Below are 16,203 nucleotides of genomic sequence, written 5' to 3' on the forward strand. Positions count from 1 at the left end.
TCTGTCATGTTTTACCCCTTGAACTCCAAATGGAGATTGTTTTGGTGAGCAACATTGGCCCTTGAGGCACAGGCCTCAGCATTTGGGATCACGAGGGTCATGGGGTCAACCAGGTCCAAAAAAGTGTTGGGAATAAAAAGCACCTGCTGCAGTTCTGCATTTATTTCCAAGGAAAACACGAAACTTCCCAGGAACACAATTCCCAAGTAATCCCATGTTTGTTCTATCAGCACCAAGGGCACAGAGTGAGGGACAGTGGCAACGGCTCCGCCCCACACAAGGACACCCCAAGGCAAAGCTGATCCCCCAGCTGTGGCACAAAGGGCTGTACACTCATTTTTGGGCTAAATAGGGAGTTTCTAGAACAAGAAGCGTGAAGGATACAATGTGAGAGGAGTGTTTGGAGCTCAGAATGGCCAGAGACAGGATTTGTGTAAAATAAAGCATCTCTTTATTTGAGGTTCAGTGTCTAGGACAGGTTCTCCCCACTCCTGCCATGTCCAGGAGGATTTTTCCCCGCTATAAATGATATGGCAACAAAAGTGGCAGCTACAGAAGTTGGGATAGACAAACAATCTGGAACAGAGCAGATATGGCACCCAGGATCCTGTTCAGAAGGATTCTCTGGTGCCATCCAGGGAAAACTCCTCCTGCTCAGCACAAGCCGAATCGCCCCCAGGAATCATCATCATTTAATAATAACAATAATAAAAGCAAGAATCTAACTTCCTCCCCCCTCCAAATCCAACGTGATTCCTAAGGCACAGATCCCAACTTCTCCCATTGCCCGCCAGGGGCCACCGCAAGCCCCGATCCGCCCTCGACGGGAGCAGCCCCACGGTCACCATCCTCTTCCTCCACGGATTTTCCCGCCCAGATTCCCCATCTGGGGAGGCGCATCCACGTTTTTAAAGCCTGATACGAACTGAAGAGTCTCTGGCTGGAGCCGGGATGGGGAGGACGAGCAGCGGCTTCCGAGGAGCATCGGCAGGAGCGCCCCCGCCACCACCGCTGCGTTTCGGGGTCCCTAGGGTGTCCCCGGCAGAGCCCGGCTCCCAAAAGCACGGGATTCAGTTCAAGGCAACCACGAAGTGCAGCATATTTAAGGCCTTCACTTCTTAAATTAAAGCGAACAAGGGAGTTTTTTGGATCCTGGTTTCCTGAGCGTGGCCGGGGGCTCCGCTCCCGTTTAGGTGAAGGACCAGAGCTGGTGCGGGTCCGTGAGGTCGCAGGGAACGAGCGCCGGGTGCTTCCCCCGGGCCGTCAGACACATCCCCGAGGCCAAATTCTTGATCAGCCGGTTCTGCCGAGAAACAACGCAAACCATCCATGAACGAGAGCGGGGTGTGACCGAGGGGAAACAGCCCCGGCGGGGCCGCTCCGTGCCCAGGGGCGATTCCCGGCACGGAGGGGGCTCCTCACCTGCGCCAGGTCCCACTCCTCGCTGGCGGGCACCCGGCCGGGCTTCCCTCGGAACTGGCACTCGCCCAGCTCGGCCGTGCCCGCAGCTCCGCGCAGGCACAGCTCCTTGCCGATGTTGTGGCGCAGCTCCCGCTGGCTCGTGTACTCAAAGTACTGCGGGAAGAGCCGGCAGGGCCGTCACTGCCGCGCCCCGGGAGCTGAGCCCGGGGGAAAACCGGGGGGTGGCAGAGGGGGAAATGATGGGGGTGGTTCGGGGGGCGCACCTGGTTGCCCCCCAGCCCGTGGCAGGGGTACATGATGAGAGGTTTCCCACCGTGGTTGTTCTCGCCCACGTCCAGGCAGCTCTTGGTGCCCTCGTTTTTTATCTGTGGGAGGGGAAGAGAGGAGTTGGGAAGGGAAAAGAGGTGGTGGTGGGAAAAGGAGAGGGGAGAAAAACGAGGGAGAGAAAGGAGAGGGAAAGGTGAGGAAAAAGAGATGAGGGGAAAAAGGCGGGGAGAGGCCACGGGAACGGGGGTGAGGAGGAGAGAGAGGGGGGAAAAAGGGAGAAAAAGACGAGGTAAGGGTGGAAAGGAGCAGTAGTGAGGAAAAAGGCTGGGGGAGTGGAGGAAAGAAGGACTCAGAGGAGCCGGGGTGGGACCGGCTCGGGTTTGGCCGTGCAGGGCTCTGGGTTATCGCTGTGCAAACACAATCCCGGCACCCAGAGCCGGCTCCGGGTCCCGTGTCCTTTCCAGGACACGAGGAACGCCCGAGCCATCGCCTCCGGCACACGGAGCAAAGGGAAAGGCACCTGGGCGGAGGTTTCAGGAAATGAAGGTGAATTAAAAGCTGGATGGGAGCCAGCAGCCAGCACCTGGCTGTCACCCGGCTGTCGCTGGGCTGGGTGCTGGCCGTGCCAGTTGCTGTCACATCGCCCTGGCTGAGGAGGGGCAGACTCAGGATCCAACACCCAGCTTGAGGGAAAGGGATTTTCCAGCCTCAGAGGAATCCCATCCTCAGGGATGGAGCTGGAGCCCCTCATCCTGCCTGCCCTCAGTTCCTCGGGGATGCAGCCAGAGCTCCGTGTCCTGCTGTCCCCAGCTCTCTCAGGGACGGAACCAGCCCTGCCCATCCCGCCGGTCTCCATTTCCCTGTGGATGGGGTCCTGCCTTCCAGCCGTGCCCAGGTTCCCTCGGGATGGAGATGGAGCATCCCATCCCATCCCATCCCATCCCATCCCATCCCATCCCATCCCATCCCATCCCATCCCATCCCATCCCAAGCTCAGTTTTTCCAGCCCTCCCTGTGCCAGGACGATGTTTGGGGCTCAAGGAATTTTTCAGCTCTTCCCCCCAATTTAACCCAAGCCCACATCCCCACGGATTCCTCACCCCGGGACTCACCCCAAACCAGCTCTGCCGGATTCCAGCTCAGCCGGAGCCCAAACCGGCCCCGCCAGCCGGTGACAGATGAGGTGACAGACAGACACAGCGAGCGGTGACAGACAGACACAGCGAGCGGTGACAGACAGACACGGTGACAGACGCGGCAGCACCAGCTCCCCCTCCCCGGACCCACCCTCCGGGCTCCCCCGGCTGTTGCCGGCACAGGGCGGAGCTCCCGCGGCTCCGGCAGCCCCGCACTCACCGCTCCGTAGAACGTCGGGGTCAGGTCGGGCACGAACATCTCGGGGTAGACGTTCTGCAGGTACCAGGTGAAATTCTTGCAGTGCAGCCGCTCCCGCAGCCTGCGCCGCTCTGTGATGTCACCAAATGTCTTCTATTGACGAAGTCATGGACAAAAATTAACTTAACTTCAGAAAACAGTAGGGAAAATCCCAAAAAAACCCTTTCCAGGTTCAGAGTTTGGAGTAAACCCCAGCTTTGCCATCATCCCTCATGGTGTGGCCAGCACCAAGACAAGGTGGGGAAGACACCTGGCAGGTACCCACCGGGTCCACCAAAAGCTCGGAGATATTTTGGTGAAGAATAAGAAGTTTTGGTGTTGAAAAAAGAAAAGAATAAGAAGCTTTGGTGTGTGGCATTCACATTCTCTGAACAGAGAGACATAATTCTCTCTCTCCTGGAGAAGCACAGAGAAAAGAAGAGGAAACAGTTCTGATATCTGTTTGCTGCTCCTGTTGTTTTGCACATGTGGAATTGTTAGGTAGATTGTTTACCTGAAGTGATTTGTCAATTGGATTCTACTGAGGATTGTTTTGATTCCTTAGCCAATCACTCAAAGCTGTGTCCTGGCTGTCTCAGACAGAGTTTTTCTTCAGTATGTATCTTTTGTATAATATAGTATCTCTTTAATATAGTATAGTATAATGTAATATAATATAATTTTAATAAAGCAATTGTTCAGCCTTCTGAATCAATAGAGACAGGTACTAATTACTCCCTACATTGGGGGTGCCCTGCTTAAAAAAAAAAAAAGAAATTCATAAATCCCGATGTTTTCCTAGTAGGAAACATTCCGGCCAGAGGGGAAAGAAAAAAAGGCTTTTGGCTATTTGTGTCCACCTGTCTGGTCTCCCACCCGCTCCTGCTGCCCAGGTGGAGCTCCCAGCAGGACCAGCCCTCTGTTCCAGATTGCAAGGCAAGATGTATTCTATCACATCTGGGTGGCAGTTGTCTTTTGTCAAATGGACAGTTTTTCTTATCTCTTCCACAATCACTCCTTCCTCGGGAGGGGACATCTGCTGATAGCAGCTATTGAATGTCCCTGCATGGCTGATAAGAACTACAGCATCCCACTGGGAGATGTGAGCCCAGAGGGAAGAGCCAAGCATTCCTACCTGGATACAATCTGAGATTTCAAACATTCCTACCTGGATACAATCTGAGATTCTGGAACACCAGCACAGCTTCTCCACTGGATTTCCCAGAGGAACAGCAGCTGCCTCTTCCACTGGATCCTCAGAGGAAGATTCCACCCTTTCCTACAGGATCCCTGCTCCATCAGAACCACCCCTGACACTGCAGGAGGGCTGAGCCACAATTCCAATGGGACTGATACCAACACCCTGACCCACAGGGTGTCAGGCTGGGTTCTGACTCTGTCAGTGCTGTTTTAGTTTACTGCATTGTTCATTTTATCCTTTTATTTTCTTCCCTAGTAAAGAATTGTTATTTCCTGCTCCCGTATTTTTGCCTGAGAGCCCCTTAATTTAAATTTCATAGCAATTTGGAGGGGTGGGGAGGGTTTACATTCTCCATTTCAGGAGAGGCTCCTGCCTTCCTTAGCAGGCACCTGTCTTTCCAAACCGAGACACCCTCCCAGCAGCAGCAGCCCCCAGTACCTCTCTGGCCATCTGGGAGGCTTGCTGGTTGCGGCGGTAGAAGATCTCCTTGTAGTCGTCCATCCAGACCTCGGCCAGGCGCACCTGGTTCCGGGAGATCACCTGGGTGCCCTTGGGGAAGGTGTGGGGGCTCTTGGAGCGGAACACGTGGCCCACGACGGAGCAGGGGATGATCTCCACCTGTCCCCCGCACTGCCACACCTGCGGGGAAGCCACACCTGAGGTGGGGGGGTCCAGCCCCCGGGCCCCCCAGCAGGGAGCTCCCTGGAGGTGCCCTCAGAAGGTTACCCCTGTCCTTACCCTGAAGGACATTTCCACGTTTTCACCCCCCCAAATCTCCATCTGGTCGTCGTAGGAGCCGATGTGCTCAAAGTAGGACCTGGAGATGGCAAAGAGGCCACCTGCAAAGGTTGGGGACCTGCAGGGGGCAAAGAAGGGGTAAAACACAAACAAAAGAGGAGAAATCTGAGTTTTGGGAAATCAGAGTCCCCCTCCATCCAGCTGTGGTGGCTTTGGTGGACAGGCTGGGCCCGGCTGCTGGGAGGGGACAGAGGTGACAGTGTGACACGGAGGGGCCTCACTGGATTCAAAGTGAAAAGAGGATATTGTTACCAAAAACCTGTCGCCAAAAAGAGGAGGAGGTCAGAGCTCGGTGCCCCAATCCCTCCTCCCGCTTCCCTAATCTTTTCCATCTGAGGCTGGAACAGAACCTTGCTTTTATTCAGGAAAAAGAATAAACGCCAAGGACTCGCTGAGCTGTTGGAGACGAGGCAGCGGCGGGAGCCAGGCGCCCGGCTGGAGGTGAAAGGGGCCTTTATTGGGACAGGAGCGTCGCCCAGGTGACCCGAGCACAAAGCCAGCCCCGCGGCCGGGGTGGGGCGGGGTGTCCGGTGTCTCCCGGTGGGGGCACCAGGGAGAGGTGGGAAAACCACCCAGGCTCTGTCTGCATGTCAAACAGAGGGATAAGAAGAGGGATTTTGGCACAGCCTGATCCACAGGTGACCTGTTCTGCGTGGGGGCACCTGGGCACCAAGGGTGAGAAGGCAGAGACAGCAATTAAATCCTTAATGGGAGCAAGAGTAATTAAATCCTAAATGCTGGAGCAAGAGGTGGCTGGAGGAGATTCCAAGGTCCATTTTGGCCCTGCATACCCCAAGCCCCAAGGGAAGTTTGTCCTCCACCCCCCCCCCCCCCCCAAGCTCTGACTGTGCTTGGGCACAAACTCCCAACATGTCCCATGCCAAAAGGGGAGAGCCCCGCTGGGAAAGGGCCGCACCGCCCGCCCAGAGGCACCAAAATCAAGGAGAACACCTGTTGCAGACATCTTTTATGGAAAATCCTTTCCTTAGGAGTTTTCCTCCTGAGAAGCTGAGAGGCCTCGGGAACAAAATGTAAACGTTGATTATCTGCTGCTGTGGAATGCAACAGGTGGATCTGGGATTGGCCCATGTTGGACGTTTCTAATTAATGGCCAACCACAGCCCAGCTGGCTCGGACAGAGAATCTGAGACAGAGCCTTTGTTATCATTCTTTGCTATTCTATTCTTAGCCAGCCTTCTGAGGAAATCCTTTCTTCTATTCATTTAGTATAGTTTTAACATAATATATATCATAAAATAATAAATCAAGCCTTCTGAAACATGGAGTCAAATCCTCATCTCTTCCCTCAACCTGAGACCCCTGTGAACACCGTCAGAAACACCAATTTGTTGGAAAAAAGAGCAAACCCAACTGGATAAAGCATCCCGTGCTGGGCTTACTTGATGGGGAAGGTCTCATCCTTCCTGCGTTGCCTCTCCCGTGCCGGAACCACCTCCCAGCCGAAGGTCAGGCTCCAGTCAAAGTTGCCCCGGCTGTGCTGCTTCCCGTTCTGCACGGGCTTGGAGAACTCAAAGGTGTTGAGGTCGATGGTGGCGATGTCGGGGCTCACGACGGCTGTGGGCTCCTCGGCGATGCGGGACAGGAGCGGCTCCAGCCAGCCATGGAAACACTCGCCTGGGACACGGGACAGGGCTGAGCGGGGCTGGCGCCACCCAAAGCACCCGGGGTACGCACAGGTGACACGGGGTCACAGGGGGGACACGGGGACACACTCATGGTGCCACAGGGTGTCACAGGGGGACACTCACAGGGTGTCATGGGAGGACACTCATGGTGTCACGGGGGGACACTCATGGTGCCATGGGGTGTCACAGGGGGGACACTCACGGTGTCACAAGGGGACACTCTCAGTGTCACAGAGTGTCATGAGGGGACACACAGGGTGTCACAGGGTGTCATGGAGGGGACACTCACAGTGCCACAGGGTGTTGTGGGGGGGACAGTCATGGGGGGACACTCACAGGGTGTCACAGGGGGGACACTCACAGGGTGTCATGAGGGGACACTCACGGTGTCACAGGGTGTCACAGGGGGACACTCACAGTGGGCATCCAGGAAGGTCAGCACCTCCCCGCTGGCCACGCTGGCCCCCAGCAGCCGGGCTGTGATGAGCCCCTTGCGCTCCCGCTGCCGCACCACGCGCACGATCTGCAGCTGCTCCACGTAGCGATCCAGCTCCTCCTTCAGGTACTCTGCAGGTGGGAAAACCATCTGGAGCCATCAGAGAGGCAGGTGCCAGTCCCTGCATCCCACCAGCCCATCCTGCTGCCCCATCCCATCCCATCGATCCCATCCTTTCCATCCCATAAATCCCATCGATCCCATCCTTTCCATCCCATTGATCCCATCTTACCCCATCCCATTGATCCCATTCCAAATCCCATCTCTCCCATCAATACCATCAATCCCATCCCACCCCATCTCCCAGATCCCATCCTATAAATCCCATTGATCCCATAAATCCCATCCCATCCCAAATCCCATCTCTCACATCTATCCCATCCCACCCCATCCCATCTCTCAAATCCCATTGATCCTATAAATCCCATCCCATCCATCCTATAAATCCCATCCCATCCCATCCCCTGCTGTTCAGACCCTGCAGTTGGGTTTGGGTTCAAGGACACCTGAGCCTTTGCCCCAAACCCAAGTGTATTTCTGGCTAAAGAAAATAAGTTTTATAAAGATCTAAGCCCCCTCCTGTCTAATTCCTCTCTGGAGAGGGACTGGGGGTTGGCAGGGTGGGTGAGGAGGCCACATCCCTGTGCTTGAAGTGTCACCAGGACCAAGTTGTTCCTGGGGGAAGGGGTCACCAGAGGGACCCAGAATTTCTTGGCAGGTGCAGCCAAGCCAGGAGCTGGAAACGCCCAGGTGGGAGCTGGGATCCCAAGAAAAGTGTCCTGGGAAGGGGACCTGAGTCCAACCCACGTCCAGCCACAGTGGGAGTGGAGCTCTGGGGCACCACAAGGTTCCTGCTCCTCGGGAGCCCGTGGGTGGAAAGGGAGAATTTATCTGGGCCAAGGGCAGAGTCCGCTCCTCCCAGTGCCCCGACACTGAACCCCGCGTTAATTAGCTCTGGGTGCTAATTAACGAGGATTACAGCTGGCTGAGGGTGGAGGTTTGTGGAGCACCTGGTTTGTCCCCAGGGCAGGGATAACAGCGGTGCTGGAGAAGGGAAAATCCCCGATGTGCTCCTCCGGGGTGGATGTGGAATGGGGAGCGGCTGCTGGGAGATCCCGGGACACTGGGAGCGTGAGTGGCTCAGAGCTGCTGTTCCAGGCTTGGAAAGGGGCTGGCAGCCCCTGCATCCTGCTGATCCCACATCCTGCCATGGATCCTGCCTCCCTCTGGCCCCTGATTCCCCCCACTGCTCCCTCACAGCTCCCTGTGGCTCCTGCATCCCTCTCACTCCCACATCCCACCACAGCTTGTCCTACCTCCCTCTGGCATCCACATCCCACATGGCTCCTGCACCCTCCTGGCTCCTGCTTTCCACCAGGGCTCCTGCACCCCTCTGACCCACATCCCACCACAAATCCTGCATCTGTCTGACCCCCATCCCATCACAAATCCTGCATCCTTCTGACCCCCATCCCACCACAGCTCCCGCATCCTTCTGACCCCACATCCCACCACAAATCCTGCATCCTTCTGACCCCCATCCCACCACAAATCCTGCACCATTCTGGCCCCACATCCCACCACAAATCCTGCATCTGTCTGACCCCCATCCCACCACAAATCCTGCACCATTCTGGCCCCACATCCCACCACAAATCCTGCATCCTTCTGACCCCCATCCCACCACAAATCCTGCATCCTTCTGACCCCGCATCCCACCACAGCTCCTGCATCCTTCTGACCCCACATCCCTCTGACCCACTTCCCACCATGCTCCCTGTGTCCCTCTGGCCCCACATCCCACCGCATCTCCTGCACCCCTCTGACCCCACAGACCTCTGACCCACACCCCACCGTGCTCCCTGACCCCTCTGTCCCCGTGTCCCCCACGCACCGTCCGTGCTGGCATCGTCCACCAGGATGACCTCGCGGAGCAGGCGGGCTGGGGACGAGTGCAGGACGCTGTAGACCGTCCGGAGCAGGGTGGACCAGGCCTCGTTGTGGAACACGATCACCACGCTGGTGGTGGGGAGGGGAGGGCAGCGCTTGAACTTCTGATCGATGCACCTGGGGGACAGAATGGGGGGGTGAAGGGGGAGGCACGACTGGAGTGACCCCCGATATCCCCCCCCACCAAACCCCACAGCTGCGGGGGAGCAGCTCTGGCCCCTCTGGACTCGTCCCTGCTTTGATTCCCATTGATTTTGGTTGAGTGAGTCCCATTGCCGGCCTCCGTGTCCCCCCTTTGTCGCCGCCACACCTGCTAAGCACGGATAATCGCCTGCCAGCGCGGGGGGCTGGATTCCTCCATCCCTTTCAAGGCTTTTTCCATCCCGAATTCCCCCCCATGTCTCCCCCATCCCACCCCTCCGCGCGGGCCCCGCTTTAATCCGGCAGCCCCTGGCCGAGGGCAGGCGGGGAAATCTCTGGAGTTTCCCTCTTTCCCTCCCCCCGACCCCAGCGGGGTCCGAGGCTGTTCCACTCGGCTAAGAAAAGAAAAAGTCTGACCGCTGGAGCCGCTGGGATAAAGGAGGGAGAGGAGGGAAAGGCGGGGAGGCGCCGGAGCCACCGAGCAGGTACAGGGAGACACAAAGAGCCTGCTGCCACTAAACCCGCCCCCAAGGGGCCAAAATTAGGGAGAAATAATAATAACAACTAAATTCTTTTTTTTTTAGCTCTGTCTCCATTCAATCCTCTGCCAGTGCTAGGTGACATCCTGGCCCTAATCTGCTTTAATTTTCCCTTAAATTTTAAGGGAGTAAGTGGCCAGATTGAAGGGAATAAGTGGGCAGGTGGAAGGGAGTAGAAGTGGCCAGGTTGAAGGGGGTAAGTGGGCAGGTTGAAGGGGGTCAAAGGGGGTCAAAGGGGCCAGGTTGAAGGGGGTAAGTGGGCAGGTTGAAGGGGGTCAAAGGGGGTCAAAGGGGCCAGGTTGAAGGGGGTCAGAGGGGCCAGGTTGAAGGGGGTCAGAGGGGGTCAGAGGGGCCAGGTTGAAGGGGGTCAAAGGGGCCAGGTTGAAGGGGGTCAGAGGGGCCAGGTTGAAGGGGGTCAGAGGGGGTCAGAGGGGCCAGGTTGAAGGGGGTCAAAGGGGCCAGGTTGAAGGGGGTCAGAGGGGCCAGGTTGAAGGGGGTCAGAGGGGCCAGGTTGAAGGGGGTCAGAGGGGGTCAAAGGGGCCAGGTTGAAGGGGGTCAGAGGGGCCAGGTGGAAGGGGGTCAGAGGGGTCAAAGGGGTCAGAGGGGCCAGGTTGAAGGGGGTCAGAGGGGCCCCAGGGCCTTTGGGCCCGGCTCTCACTCGGGGGGGCGGCTGTCGGGGCCCAGCGCCCGCTGCAGGGAGATGCGGTCGCTGGCGAAGGCGTTGAAGCAATGCTTCTCATAGCCCCGCTCCTTCTCCTTCGTCTCCTCGGGCGTCCAGCGATCCTTCTTGAAGGCTTTTCCGTCGGCGCCGGGGCTGGCGGGGTCCTGGGGGGGCCTCTCCATCAGCGGCCGCAGCTCGGCCGCGGTGTAGACGCCGGGCAGGCAGGAGCGGCCGCTGGGCAGCGGCTCCGGCGGCGGCTCCGGGGCCCCGATCTGCAGCCGCGGCATCGAATCCCGCAGGTCCCGCACGGCGCCCAGCATCAGGTCCAGCACCTGGCCCTTGCCCTGCACGATGTTCCGCAGCCACGGCTCCTCGCCCGGCTCCTTGCTGCCCACGTCCTTCTGGAGGATGAAGAGGAAGAGAACGAAGACGGCGCCTGCCAAGGCCACCTTCAAGGTGCTGTAGCGGCGGCGGAACAGCCTCATTTTGGGGTGTTTGGGGCGTTTTTGGAGGGTTCAGGAATGTGGGGGCTGCGGGTGCATCACGGTGTCCTGCTCTGCTCCAGTGACCTGGGGGAAGGAGAAACACCTGCAGTGAATTCCCGGGCTGGATGCATCCCCGTGGTGTCAAAACAGAAATACTGCACTCAAGATATAATGTATTGTATTTAAAATAGATCATGTTGTACCTAAAATAGAATATATAAATATGATCAGCTCATGGAATAGTTTTGTTAAGGACCTTAAAGATCATCCAGTCCAACCCCCTGCCCCGGGAAGGGAACCTCCCACTAGACCAGGTTAATAACAAATAATAACACAATAATACAATAGCAAAATAATACATTAATATATCGACATAATAAAGTAATATTGGCAACATATTAACATATCAATATTGCAGTACAATGTTAGTAATGTATTAATATAGCAATATAATATTAGCAATATATTAAGTTTGGCACAAGCGACACCTGTAAAATTCATCCCCCCCAGCACTTCCAGCCCCTAAATCCATCCCGAAATTGAAACACCAGGAAAAGTGCAGGTTAAAAAATGCCGGAGGATGTGCCACCCACCCCCAATACCCCACACGAAACCTGCCCAAAAATTTCTTCTGGGACTGATCTGGAGGCTGCAGCCTCCCCCCGCCACCGCCCCTTGCACGCCGAAGTTAAAATAGAGCCCAAAATTTGCCAAAATATTTTGGGCCGCTGGGAAAAAAAAGCTTTTTCCTGGGCATTTTCCTGCCTGCGAAGGAAAACTCGAGCAGACCGTGCAGTGCTCCGGGTTCGGCGGAGCTGGAGCAGCAGGTTCGGTGTCCGGTGCCGTGTCCGGTGCCTCGGCCACCGGGAGCTCGGCGCCAGCTCCCGAGTTTGCCCCGGGATCCGCCGGAGGCTCTGAGCTTTCCACCACCCCCAAACTTCCCGCGGCTCCTCTTTGTGAGCCGCGGCCGCCGGAGCATGGACGAGCCCGGCGGGATCCATTCACCGCCATCTCCTCCTCCTCCTCCTCCACTTCGGGGTCCCCCCCCCCCTTCCCTCGGTTCCTTTTTCCCCTTTTCTTTCCATTCTCTCGGGAATGGGGCGGGGAAGGGCACCTGCCACAACTTCAAGGGCGAGGAGGTTCGGGCTGGGGAGGAGGAGGAGGAGGGTCCCGGGGTCCCCGCTTTGAGCGCCGCGGGATCAAAGCTGGACCACGCTTCACTGCCAAGAGCGCCCGGCCCCATCCAGCGCGGAAAAGCAGAATCGGGGAAAAAAAAACCCATCAATCCCCTGGTGTTCCCTGCCATTCCCACTCGGAATTTCTGCCCCAAGCTGAGCGAAGGTGCCCCCGCTCCACTGGTGCCCCCGAGGTTTTCATTGCACGGCGCTGCCGTACAACGAGGGGGAGGAAAAGAAACGGATTTTGGGGAAAAAACCCCGTTTCCATCAACCCCACCACTCTAAGCTTCCTTCCTGCCACGTTGCTAATGAAGCTCGTTAGGTGTCGGTGCTAATTAACACCAGAGGGACACTCAGGTGTGCGGGGGGGCACAGGTTGTGCACAACAAGAGCTGCCGCTCCCACGGGGCCACAACCCCTTCCCAAAAAAGGTCCAAAAAGCCAAATATAAATAAAATTTTCCCCTCTGAAGGAAGGACTAGGGTGGATTTGGCACGGAGCTCCAGCGTGAGCTCCTGGTGCACCTGCACCCTCCGCTACCTGCCCTGCAAACTCCCGGGTGGATTCTGCTCCGTCCCATCCCGAAAATCCCATATTGCCACGGGGCTGGCCCCATGCCCTGGAAAAACAACATCAAAATGACCCAGGGAAGCCTACAGGGTGGGGAAGGGGGGGAAAAATGGGGGGAAAAAAGGGGGGGAAAAATGGGGGGGGGGGGGGGGAAAGGGGGAAAAAGTTCGGTGGGAATTCCAGGAGCATCCCCCGTGATGTGGGAGGGAGGGATGGTAGGAAGAGGCGGAAACAGAGATACGCTCGTGGAGGAAATAAAGGGAAATAAATAAAATACAAACGGATTGACACCGACACTGCCGCGGGTGCGGTGGCCACCGGCTCCACGTGGCAGCGAGCCACGGTGACACCGGGAGGGGCAGGGACTGGAGGCTGGGGGGCAGCGGGATTGCTCCCGGCGGGATTCAGTTCCAGTGGGAGGAACTGGATGTGCTGGGGAGGGCTGGGAGCTCACAGGGCTCAGGGTCCTGTCGGGCTCCCCCGTCCAGGTGGGACGAGCCCAGGGGGTCCCGGAGCCGCTCCCGGGGTGGAGATGGCGGCTGTGTGAGGGTCCCTGCCCCGCCGGGGGTCCTGGGGTGCCCCGTGGGGCTGGTGGGGGCCGGGTCCTCCCAGTACCCTGCCCAGAACCGCCACAGCCCCGGGAGCAGCTCCGGGGGCTCCATCCCAGGACCACCTGAACCCCGTGCACGGAGGGGTCTCTGCAGCGGGACCCCCGAGCACCCAACCCCCAGGAGGGTCCCTCACCAGGACCACCCTGCTCCCCTTCCCCCGGGCCGGGGGCTCTGCACCGGGACCTCCCGTCTCCCTTACCGTGAGGGGGGGTCCACACCGGGACCTCCAGACCCCCTTACCGCAGAGAGGAGGGGGCTCCGCACCGGGACCACCGAGATCCCCGGACCCCCTCCCCCGGGACAAAGACTTCACACCAGGACCCCAGACCCCCTTACCGTGAGGGGGGCTCCACACCGGGACCTCCAGACCCCCTCCCCCGGGACAAAGACTTCACACCAGGACCCCAGACCCCCTTACCGCAGAGAGGGCGCCGCACCACGACCCCCGCGACCACCGGACCTCCTTTCCCTGGGGCGAGGGCGGCCCACCGGGACCTCGGGACCCCCTCCCCCGGCAAGAGCTCGGCACTGGGACCCCCAGACCCCCTTAGAGCAGAGGGGGTTCCGCAGCGGGACCCCCCTCTCGTCCTCTCACCGGCTCCACAGCGGCTGCGGGGCCGCAGGTGCGTCCGGGTGGGGCGGGGCCACTGCGCTACCTGTGCCCGCCCCGGGCAGGTGCACGGGCGGAGCCGCCGCGCTCCTAAAGCCGCCCGGCCCGGGAAAAACGCCGGCTCTTAAAGGTGCCCGGCCCGGGAAAAACGCCGGCTCTTAAAGGTGCCCGGCCCGGGAAAAACGCCGGCTCTTAAAGGTGCCCGGCCCGGGAAAAACGCCGGCTCTTAAAGGTGCCCGGCCCGGGAAAAACGCCGGATCCTGGAGGTGCCTGCAGGGAGCAAAAGCCGGGTCCTGGAATCGCCCGCCCATCCCGGGAATAACGGCCGGTCCTGGAGCCGCCAGCCGGCCCCGAGCCTGAAATGGGGGTGCTGTGCTGGGACTAGTAAGGAATTGGTACTGGGGACACTGGGAGCCGCAGGGATTTATGGAGGTGCCAAGGTCTTGGCTCCAGGTGTGCTGGGACCAGTAAGGAACTGGTACTGGGGACGCTGGGGACCAGTAAAGAACTGGCACTGGGGACACTGGGAGCCACAGGGATTTATGGAAGTGCCAAGGTCTTGGCTCCAGGTGTACTGGGACCAGTAAGAGACTGGCACTGGGGATACTGGGGACCAGTAAGGGACTGGTACTGGGGATACTGGGAGCTGCAGGGTAGGACCCCACATGTACTGGGGACCAGTAAGAGACTGGCACTGGGGACACTGGGGACCAGTAAGGGACGGGCACTGGGGACACTGGGAGCCACAGGGATTTATGGAGGTGCCAAGGTCTTGGTGCTGGGACCAGTAAGGGACTGGCACTGGGGACACTGGGAGCCGCAGGGTAGGACCCCACGTACTGGGGACCAGTAAGGGACTGGCACTGGGGGTCCCAGGGATTTATGGAGGTGCCAAGGTCGTGGCTCCAGGTGTGCTGGCACCAGTAAGCGCCCGGCACTGGGGATACTGGGAGAAGCAGGGTGCGCACGGGAAAAGCCCCGGGGGATGGGCCTGGGCGGGCTCCTTCACCCAGCCCAGGATTTTCCCTTGGCCCCGGCGCTGTGCGGAGGATTTGAGAGATTTGAGCTGGAGCACAGCGAGGATTAATCGGGATTATTGGGATATCAACTGGAATATTAACGGGTTTCATATTCCAGATAACATCCCAATATTGAGGGGATGAGGTCTCCGGGGCACAAACACCCCTCAGCCCCAAATTAAAGCGCTAATGAGCTGGAATAAGGTGTGAGGGGAAACTGAGGCACGGATTGGAGCCAACCCTCGGTCCCCACGAGCCCCCCGGGGCCTCCATCGCCCTCCCCGGGGCTTTTCCGAGCTCGCTTCGAAGCCGTCGCTCTCGCCCCTTTCGTTTCCTGCGCCGGAGGTTTCGCTCTTCGCTCACAGCCCGAAGGGGAAATTCCCACCCCCAAATTTGCTGCTGCTCGACTTTCAGCACCCGCCGCTCTCAGCTCGGCGTCACCGCGGCCACCGGGCAGGGCCAGCGCGGTCCCCACACGGTAAGTCACTTTTGGGGGAAAGAGAAGGGTTTTGGGGTGAGCCGGGTGGTGGGGATGGGATTTTGGGGGTCCCGTTCCCCCCACCCCGCCGGGCTCTGCCCCTCGGAGCCGCTCTGCCAACCCCGCAAACGGGAGTTCGGTGCCCCCGAATCGCTGCTTGTAATCGCAGTTTGGGAGAGGAGAGGCTTTTTTGGGACATAAAAAAAATCTCCTACAGCTTCGTCCCGGTGGCACCAATCCGGGGAAATGAGGAGTCGAGACCTGAAGAACCCTGGTAGGGCTGGAATGAAATCCATAAAAAAATCCAAATGAAATCCAAATATCAATCCAATAACAAAATCTTCCCAGGCTTGTTAGGGAGAGGCGGCTCGGTGCCACACTCCAATTAATAATTAATTGGCGTCTTTATGGACAACTCTCAGGCAAAACAAAACTTGAATTAGAGGTGGAGTTGGCTGCCTTGGGAGGGAGGGGGGTGAAAAATGTTTACTGTAAAGGTTTTCAGAAGCAGAGGACCCCAAAGAGCCAAAAGTGGGGTGAAGTCACCCTCGGTGCGGGGCCAGCACCGCCGTTCCCTGCGCCGGGAGCAAACCTTACCATCGCCTCTGAGGTTTTCCTGGCTCCCAGCGCATTTCCTTCGCGATTTCTGCCCTTCATCCCTCCCGGGGAATCCACAGCGTCGGAGGCGGCTCCATCCAACCCTCCAGCCAATCCCCTAATTTGAGCCGGAGCTTAAATTTAAAACTTGCGGCGCTGA

The 16,203-nt window shown here is 58.3% G+C and overlaps 1 protein-coding gene across 1 annotated transcript; it reads right to left on the reverse strand.

Moving 5' to 3' along the window:
* Positions 1 to 434: 434 nt before the first annotated feature.
* Positions 435 to 16,122, reverse strand: GALNT6 (polypeptide N-acetylgalactosaminyltransferase 6). Its single transcript, XM_054649126.2, has 11 exons — positions 16,044 to 16,122; positions 10,493 to 11,064; positions 9,099 to 9,271; positions 7,126 to 7,275; positions 6,463 to 6,697; positions 5,003 to 5,120; positions 4,703 to 4,903; positions 3,046 to 3,177; positions 1,686 to 1,787; positions 1,423 to 1,575; positions 435 to 1,303 (listed from the first exon to the last, which is right to left on the reverse strand). Exons 2-11 carry the CDS (start codon positions 10,978 to 10,980, stop codon positions 1,190 to 1,192), a joined length of 1,866 nt encoding a protein of 621 aa, XP_054505101.1. The 5' UTR covers positions 10,981 to 11,064; positions 16,044 to 16,122; the 3' UTR covers positions 435 to 1,189.
* Positions 16,123 to 16,203: the final 81 nt, after the last annotated feature.

The sequence above is a fragment of the Agelaius phoeniceus genome, chromosome 35, assembly GCF_051311805.1.
Source record: "Agelaius phoeniceus isolate bAgePho1 chromosome 35, bAgePho1.hap1, whole genome shotgun sequence".
NCBI classification, from domain to species: Eukaryota; Metazoa; Chordata; class Aves; order Passeriformes; family Icteridae; genus Agelaius; species Agelaius phoeniceus.

Excerpts from the sequence above, each read along its gene's own strand:
- GALNT6 (XM_054649126.2), bottom strand. The coding sequence starts at position 10,980 with ATGAGGCTGTTCCGCCGCCGCTACAGCACCTTGAAGGTGGCCTTGGCA. Across the intron at positions 9,272-10,492 it reads CCCGACAGCCGCCCCCCCGA|GTGCATCGATCAGAAGTTCA; the intron begins GTGAGAGCCGGG and ends TCTGTCCCCCAG. Across the intron at positions 1,576-1,685 it reads ACGGGCTGGGGGGCAACCAG|TACTTTGAGTACACGAGCCA; the intron begins GTGCGCCCCCCG and ends CTCTTCCCGCAG.